The 9,349-nt window shown below is 33.0% G+C and overlaps 2 protein-coding genes across 16 annotated transcripts in view; one reads left to right on the forward strand and one right to left on the reverse strand.

Annotated features, from left to right (window-relative positions):
• Positions 1-9,349, reverse strand: part of LOC128250374 (uncharacterized) — a 144,666-nt gene that overhangs the window by 100,340 nt on the left and 34,977 nt on the right. The window lies entirely within an intron of this gene.
• Positions 1-9,349, forward strand: part of LOC128250371 (uncharacterized) — a 70,592-nt gene that overhangs the window by 45,855 nt on the left and 15,388 nt on the right. For 2 of the 4 annotated variants that reach the window (XR_008266404.1, XM_052975274.1), the window contains exon 3: positions 5,851-6,645. The exons of 1 other annotated variant lie outside the window; for it this stretch is intronic. Coding sequence is in view for 1 of the 3 variants with exons in the window: in XM_052975274.1 (XP_052831234.1) it covers positions 5,851-6,015 (165 nt within the window). In the remaining 2 variants the exon portion in view is untranslated. Of the gene's footprint in view, positions 1-480; positions 772-5,850; positions 6,646-9,349 lie in introns of those variants that run through there. One more of the 4 variants, XR_008266406.1, reaches the window with a different exon arrangement.

Here is a 9,349-nt window from a genome sequence, read left to right on the forward strand (position 1 = left end):
CTTTCTTTCTTTCTTTCTTTCTTTCTTTCTATCTATCTATCTATCTATCTATCTATCTATCTATCTATCTATCTATCTATCTCTCTATCTATCTTTCTCTCTCTATATATACATATATATCTTTGCACCTATCTGTCTATCTGTCTGTCTGTCTGCCTATCTCTCTATCTATCTATCTATCTATCTATCTATCTATCTATCTATCTATCTATCTATCTATCTATCTATCTGTCTGTGTGTCTGTCTGTCTATCTGTCTGTTTACTTATCTATCTGTCTGTCTGTCTGTCTATCTCTCATGTGTCTGTGTTCATGTAAATATACAAATATATGTTTTTATCTTTCATCTTTAAAATGTTTGTCATCAGACTGAGGCCATGCTGGGGCACCAACTTGAACGATTTATTTCGTCAAAAAAAAAAAAAAATCGTCCGCTGTTTTCATTTGTTTTCTAAACTTATTCTCTGGTCTCCTTTTGTAGAACTGCTACGTGGACATAAACGAGCAAACCCCGGTTGTCAGGTAATGGTCTGGGAAAAAATACGAAATTCACACTTGTGTCACATCCCAAAATAAGAATGTTTTCAGAAAGGAAAGATATGTCAACTTGATTATAGCTGGAAGATAACAGTTTAATCGAAGTAGCCGCCCTCAAATTCCATCACGGACCCAAGACAGCTCCGGAACCTGATGCTTGCACTCCTCACTGTGTCCCTGGGGCGATCTTTGACCACCTCCTTCGTCTTGGCCACTAACTCAGACTTGGTGTTGCCGGTAGAATGGCTGGTGTCATTTTCAACCGCACTTTCACGTAGCAATCCATTGAATTACAATCAGTAGAATTAAAAGGCCAACAACTGAGATTGGTGAACTCATAGAAATTCTCCGACAAACACTTCTTATTCTTTCCGGAGATATGCCAAGAAACGGAATCATAGTGCCACACATATGGCCTTTCAATAGCAACACCTTCCAGTCCGAGTTTTTTTACACTCCTCAACAGCTTCACATAGCCGTTTGTATTGATGCTAAGGTTCTGTTTGAAGATATGAGGATGAATTTCATCGAGCAGAGGTGGCTAGAGCGCCTGCTGTGTTACTGTTGGCTACGGCTTCGTAGTTTCCGTCGCAACAATCCGTTTTACTCCTTGCAGCTTTTACACAGTTTACAGAACTTTGAGCTGCAGCCATGATGTCGGCATTTCGACACGGGCCGCGAATCATCATGATATAGATAGCTCTTTTCCAGTATTCTGTTGGCTTCTTGTCCTTTATATCAGCTAACATGTTCTCAGCTACAACTAGAATTTTATGCTCGGCAACGCCGTTGACCGTTCACCAATTAATCAAGCTGCACCGGATAGGTGACTTTGAAAAAATCATCAAAATTAATCCGAACACCCAGTACAAGTGCGTGTGTATGTGTGTGAGTTTGTGTGTGTGTGAGTGTGTGTGTACGTGCGCGCGCGCGCGAGCGTGCGTGTGCCTGTGTGTGTCTTTGTGTGCATGTGTATTTTGTGTTTTTCAGAGCAAAGCAAATACTAATTTGATAACTCCTATCAGCGTGTAAATGAAAATTTATAATATTTCCTTTCACTTATGCCGCCATGATTTTGTTATTCTGACATCTTAGGATTGGGAAGGATTTTTGAGGAAAAATCTGTTTTGATGTTACATCGGAATATAGTCTCATATTTCTTTTGAAAAGACGTACTTGCTATCACTTGTGTAATATTATCATTATCCTAAGATGTCGCTATCCTGTCTTGATTGGTTATTTATCTTGCTTGAACTGGGTCTAGTTTTCGACAAAACAAATTAATTTGATGCCGGGATTGAACGAAAATTTGAGTCTTCTTTCGAAATAGGAACACTTTGTTGCTTCTATATTTTACGTTGCAACTCTTGTATCCTATTTCTCCACATATGTTGCAGCAGATATGTTCTTTATTTATCTTGAAGTTACATGGGTTGATGATAATGGCGAAGGTTACGTTTAGCAATTACTCAGCCCTGTCTGAGTAGATCCATAATCAAATGTATTTCGGTATTGATCAGTTAGTTTTAAGAAGTTCTGGGAAAATTCCTATACGCTCTGCATTTATTAGTTTGCAAAGTAAGAACTGTCGCATTTTTGACATGGCCACATTGCGATGACATTTGCAATACTTGTAAGACAAGCATTCACTTTTAATTTCTAAAGATTTTACTTTCGCGATTGCCGTATATGCAATTGGTTAAATTCATATCAATTTCATGCTGTATAAAAGCGAAAAAAGTTCTTCAGCAATAGAAGCAGCCAGAAACATTCGTGCCCTCTATAGAAAGGAAGCTTCCAGTGTTTGGACATACCAACGATGTTTTAGTAAGTTTCGCCTGGGAAAGTCTTTTCTCGTAAATTCCTTTCGATCTTTACGATTATGTTCTTCCAATATTTACCTGTTCCATGCAAATTGTGGACACGAACCTATCGATCATAAAACATCTTCACGAATTAGGAAAAACATCTAAACTTGGTCAGTGTGTCCTCTATCATCTGATAGTTTCTCAATTTAATCAGGGTTGCCTTGTGTTTTGCACGGAAGAGTAGACTTGCTGCCGAATCTTTCCTGGGTACAATTAACTCGACTAATGCGATCTTATAATTATATCCAACGAAAACACCAACGGTTAATATCCAATAAAAATACAGAATCCATTCCTTGTGTATTATGGGTTCTGAAGGGTGTTGTCTTTCGTGAAATGTTAAACCGAAACAATACAGCTGATGCAAAGAAGTATTGTCATTAACCGGAAGCTCTGTGCAAAGGGAAACAACCCATTATTTGTCAGTGTTTCTCTTACACTGTTATATAAGACCACACTGTTCGCAAGTCGCAGGAGGAAAAGGTTATGGCACTAAACATGGAAGTTTTGCTTATTCGCTAGAATCCCTGACCTTGCTGACCATCATCTTTGCAAATCATTGCAACAACATCTAGAGAGAAAACGGCGTATCTATTGCGAAAAAGTGTAAAACGATGTTGAGTGTTTCTTTGCTTCAGAACCTGCATAATTTTACACTTGAGGGGGGGTCAACGATTTGTCGAATAGATGCTTATTATATTATCAATAATGGGGATACATATAATCTTGATAAAATACATCAAAGCAGTTTTTATTTCTCTCTCGTCTTGAAATGTGACAGGACTTTCTTTCGCTCTTAATATTTAAAACAATTGACGTTGATTTCTCGCTCGTGATATGACCACTTCGAGGTCACTACTTTGGTTCCTTCAGTATGATTATGCCTACAGCTGTTGTTCCTAATGTACAAATATATACAATTAAACAATACATAATGCATTGATACAGAAACCTGGTAGGCAAACAGTTACTTTCACAACATAAATAACCAATTCTATCTAATGATTAAGCATAGTTGACATAACAAATGATGGATCTTTGATAATTGGTCTATATATAAATCTATAACCAATAATATATTTTACCTAAAGGCAGATTTTGTAGGTTTTTTCTCGTTTAAAGAATTGCTACGAAGTGAATATTTTCAATCTTTGCATCCTTTTGTACCCTTTCCCTGGGTTAAGTAACTACAGTCATCCTGTAGGATTGCCATCAAATGGTTTATTTTTAATGGATTGGATTGCCAAAGTCTTTGTATTTGTAAACATGAAAGTCATTAGACATCTACAAGTCTCGTATGCAATGCTTCCACTTATAGATCGCATATCAGCCAATCTATGCACTGGGATACTGTTTTAATATAATGTGTGTATGAAACTTTGATGAGTGAAATAAAAATAGTAAAATATAGAAATGTTTAGAAAAGGAACATATTCTGTATTTATTCACAAATGATCTTCGATAGTAAGTGTATGACATTCTTGCGATTAACGGTTACTTAAAGGAGAACCTCAAACGGCGGCGTCGACATTTTTCTAAAGCAGAACGACATGTTCAAAAGATGTAAAATTTATAAGAAAAGCGGTAAATAGATAACAAATTGTACGTAGTGCTTCTACATATCGCAGTCATGGCTAGTGTATAATATACGTCGACTGTGTAGAATGCTGGTCTTGTGATATGCTGCACTGAAACGTTTATTGCAGATAATGAGAAATTCAAAACCAACTGATGAAACACACCCAAAACATTATGCTACCATATCGTAAATATAATTTTATGATTATAAGCAATCATCCATATATTATATTAGATCTCTTGATTTATGAGAAGAAGAATCTTAATTCATCCAAGAAGATAAGCTTGAAAGTAATATTTCTATTTTGTGTCGAGCTTTGTTTGACATTGTGTTTTCGTTAACTTGTGATTTTCTTCACAACCATTGATAGCTGCAAAGCCTTATTTTTAGGCGCAACCTTAATAAATATTCCAGATACTTACACACGATACGTAATCGGGCTTATAACTATTTATAATGAAATTATATAACTATTTATATTATATAACTATTTATATTATATAACTATTTATATTATATAACTATTTATATTATATAACTATTTATATTATATAACTGTTTATATTATATAACTGTTTATATTATATAACTATTTATATTATATAACTATTTATATTATATAACTATTCATACTATATAACTATTTATATTATATAACTATTTGTATTATATAACTATTTGTATTATATAACTATTTGTATTATATTACTATTTATATTATATAACTATTTATATTATATAACTATTTATATTATATAACTATTTATATTATATAACTATTTATATTATATAACTATTTATATTATATAACTATTTATATTATATAACTATTTATATTATATAACTATTTATATTATATAACTATTTATATTATATGACTATTTATATTATATAACTATTTATATTATATGACTATTTATATTATATGACTATTTATATTATATAACTATTTATATTATATGACTATTTATATTATATAACTATTTATATTATATAACTATTTATATTATATAACTATTTATATTATATAACTCGATTCAGTCATACTGGGAAACAATATGGAACAAACCAATGCGTTACACATTCAATACCCAATATAAGCAGTAACACAACAAAAGAATCCACCACATCTCAAGGAAAACAAGTTAACGCATACAGTAACGGGAAGAGTTCGCACACTCCCAACTGCAGAAAAGACCACACAATGCGGCACACACACACCAGCAACCCGGAGGTGTAGCAGGTGACGCAGTAGAAATTTGCCTCAATCGACCAAATATTGAATAGTTATAAAATAATAATATTAATAATAATAATAATAATAATCATAATAATAATAATAATAATAATAATAATAATAATAATAATAATAATGATAATAATAATAATAATAATAATAAGAAGAAGAAAACTCCAGGAGTTCCAGTAATACCTGAGTTAAAAGCAACAACAACAACAACAACAACAACAACAACAATAACAATAATAATAATAATAATAATAATAAGAAGAAGAAGAATAAGAAGAAGAAGAAGAAGAAGAAGATGAAGAAAACTCCAGGAGTTCCAATAACACATGAGTTAAAAAGAATAACAATAATAATAATAATAATATCCAATAAGGGGATTTTTTACGTTCCTTCGTCTGTCTGTATATTTGCTTCCCTGTTTCAGACGATGTCCTTCTTTCGTGGAGGCTAGATATATTCTGCTTATATCTTTCTCAATTTTTTACCATATCATTGTTGTTGATGTCGTTGTCGGTGTTCTTTGCTGGTTTTGTTAAATATTGGCATTATCAATTCTTATCATTATGTCCGTCATTGGAGAAGAATTCTAACGAACCTTTTCCCTATTATTTATTGCAGTACTGCGTACAAGTAATCGAAGTTTATGTGAGGAAACTTCTATACATACACTGGATCACTCTTCCGTCGCAACTCACTGAATACGAAGAGAATATGGACGTTCATTGTGATAATATTAAAGAAACTTCCGATTTAGTGTCTACCTCCTCATCTTATTATACATAAACCTTTTTCCCTGTACATTTATAGCAGAATATTTCTAAGTGCTGGACCATTTCACCTCGACTTCAATAAAACGATTGCCAATATATATATATATAATGTATATTATACATATCCACACATATATACATATATATATATATATATATATACATTTCTACATGCACGTATACACACTCTTATAAACGTATATTATATATTTAGATGTATATACACGCATATAAATATGATAGAAGAGGAAAAACAGAACGTGTGAGAGAGAGAGGGGGGAGGGGAGAAGGAGAGAGAGAGAGAGAGAGAGAGAGAGAGAGAGAGAGAGAGAGAGAGAGAGAGAGAGAGAGAGAGTTAAAACTAAGATCTAAATAGACAGAGTATCATCAGTGTATTTCATTTTCAAATAGAAGGAAATGCATTAAGATACATACAAAAGAAAAAAGAAAATTCTCTCACGAAATTTCCATTTAGGGACGTAACAAAGCTTGTAAACAGCATTTATGTCTGTACGTTTTCTGCTGCTTTAAGGTTTTTTTTTTTTTACCTTACTTCTTCGTCTGTCTGTGTGTTTGCTTTCCTGTAGCTCGATTTCTCATATATACATACTTATATAATATATACATGCATATATTTACACGCACACACACACAGATATATATATAAATATGTCTGTATATATAAATATATATATGTGCATATATATATATATACATACATATATATATATATATACATACATATATCTGTATGAATGTACACACATACACACTCATACACATTAAAATAATGTGTTTGTTAACTACGTTTACAACCGTGTAGAGAAAGTATATTCTCATTTTTCTTTTATTGGAATATATCAGTCTTATTTATTTGGGATTCGAAGCTAAATATATATACATAGCTACATTAGTGCTTTCTCGAAGAGGTCGGCATTGGCGTTGGTTGAAGAACCGTTTTGATTGGATACTATCACACTATTCACATGTACGTATGTATGTACATATGTGCATGCGTGTGTGAGCGTGTTATATAAAGTTCATACTAATATCATTCCTGTGTAAGATAACATAAAAGAGTAGAATGCGTATACAGTACCACTGGTGATGTCCTATTTCTCAATCTGGTTCTCTCTCTCTGTCCCTCTGTCTCCCTTTGCTTCTCCATCGACAACTACTGGAAAGCGAAACTATCCGTTTGCATGTTTCCTACAGGTGTAGAAACGTTGTTTCACCTGTTTAATCTACGATCGATAGATTAAATGCAAAAAACTAGAGGTAATGTTATTTATGGTCTTTGTGATTAGGGAAGATGTCTTTGGTAATAAATGCATGCACGTTCAAACTGGCAGTCCGTCGATTAAAGCGGCCGAGGGTTCTAGTTGATCCGCTCAAAGAAAGGAATAAATTAGAAGAAAAGGAAAAGAGAGGGTGATAACGGTGAAAACTACGGTTAAGGGGGAGACTACAGTGAAGAGGGGGGGGGGAGAGTAATGACTAGGGACATGAAATACAGTTGGAGAATTAACATCCACGGTACCCAAGCAGTGGGCTGACGAGACAAACAAACAGTAATTGGCTAAACATTTCTTAAATACATTCATACTGGTGGTCATATGAATAAGTATAATCAGAAATCCCTAAATTAATTAAGTGATTACAATTTAATTGCTTTCTAATTATTATTATTGCTGCAGATGCAGGCTCAAGCTACAGTTAGCTCAATCATACTTAATATATATTATTATTATATTATTATTACTAACATTGTCGTAATATCAACGCATGCTTGGGTGCATACATGCATGGAAGTACAATTGTGGAAGTTCCCGTATGTTATGCACCCAAGCATGGGTTGATATAATGATAATGACAACAATAATAATAATATAATAATAATATATATTAAGTATGATTGAGCAAACTGTAGCATGAGCCTGCATCTGCAACTATAATAATAATTACAAAGCAATTAAATTGTAATCACTTAATTAATTTAGGGATTTCTACTTATACTTATTCATATGACCACCAGGATGAATGTATTTAAGAAATGTTTAGCCAATTACTGTTTGTTTGTCTCGTCAGCCCACTGCTTGGGTACCGTGGATGTTAATTCTCCAACGGTATTTCACTTCCCTAGTCATTACCCCACCCTTCACTGTAGTCTCCCCCTTAACCGTAGTTTTCACCTTTACCACCCTCTCTTTTCATTTTCTACTAATTTATTCCTTTCTTTGCATGCACATTTCACACCCTTATTTTATAAAGCATTTGTGTGTTTCCTTCCCCCACCCCCACAACCGCCTCAATTCCCAATTTGTCCTCTCTAGGTTTTAATGATACTGCTGGCATTCTTCATTTCTTCGCATGATACTTGTTTACATGTTTGTTTGGTTGTTTTTATATACAATGTCCTAAGCGGTTTTCAGCCCACTTACAACATATACTGCTTTTCCATACTTTTATTCATTTATTTATACCTACCCGTATAAAGGTCTTAACGGCTTGCCCTTTGTTTTTAAATTTAACTGACCACTTATATAAAACGCTGGACATTGGTCAATCTCATTACGGGCAATAAGTGTTTGGACTTTACAACATATCAGTAAGTAAATAACTGAAATTAACTGATAGGCAATCTATTATGATAAACTATTAATTAGTACTATAAACATAATTTTAAGAACTATTATGATTACTTCAAAACATTATGGCACTCTCACTCCCACTTTGTCTAAACCTTTTGGCTTATCCCGTTATTGTAAAATCTTCATTTTACTTTTTTTATTAGTTATTCCCGTGTTACCCCCATAGAAAAATTAACCCACCAATTACTATTTTAAGTTTAGTCATTTACCCAACGTCCCGAAGCGATACAAAAGCAAAATGGAATGATTTAAATATATTCAGCCTTTCATCTTCCCCTCGAGGCTCTTCTTCTTTCTTTTTCTAGATTCGATGTCAACGAAATATGATGAATATTATTTTCAGAATTTTCAATGGCAATACCGTATGACAGTGGAAGCAGAAACAGCTGTTCGATGGGATACAGTCTATTTGTTTTTAATTAAAAAGTAATAATTGATGTTAGTCAATTGTTGTTGATCAATATTTCTCAATTTTATGCTTAATTTATATATATATATATATATATATATATAATCATAAATATATAGGGATTGACAGTAACCTGCTTCTCCAACATACTGAGAATTCAGAAATAGCAGTCAAAGAACTACTGATTTCAAAACTACAAATTATTACTGAGCTACCCGGCAGAAATTGTTAATTATTAATTTTATTACTAATTGATGATTCCCTGCCCTGCATATCTATATATATAT

Source organism: Octopus bimaculoides, chromosome 2 (genome assembly GCF_001194135.2).
Source record: "Octopus bimaculoides isolate UCB-OBI-ISO-001 chromosome 2, ASM119413v2, whole genome shotgun sequence".
Classification (NCBI taxonomy): Eukaryota; Metazoa; Mollusca; class Cephalopoda; order Octopoda; family Octopodidae; genus Octopus; species Octopus bimaculoides.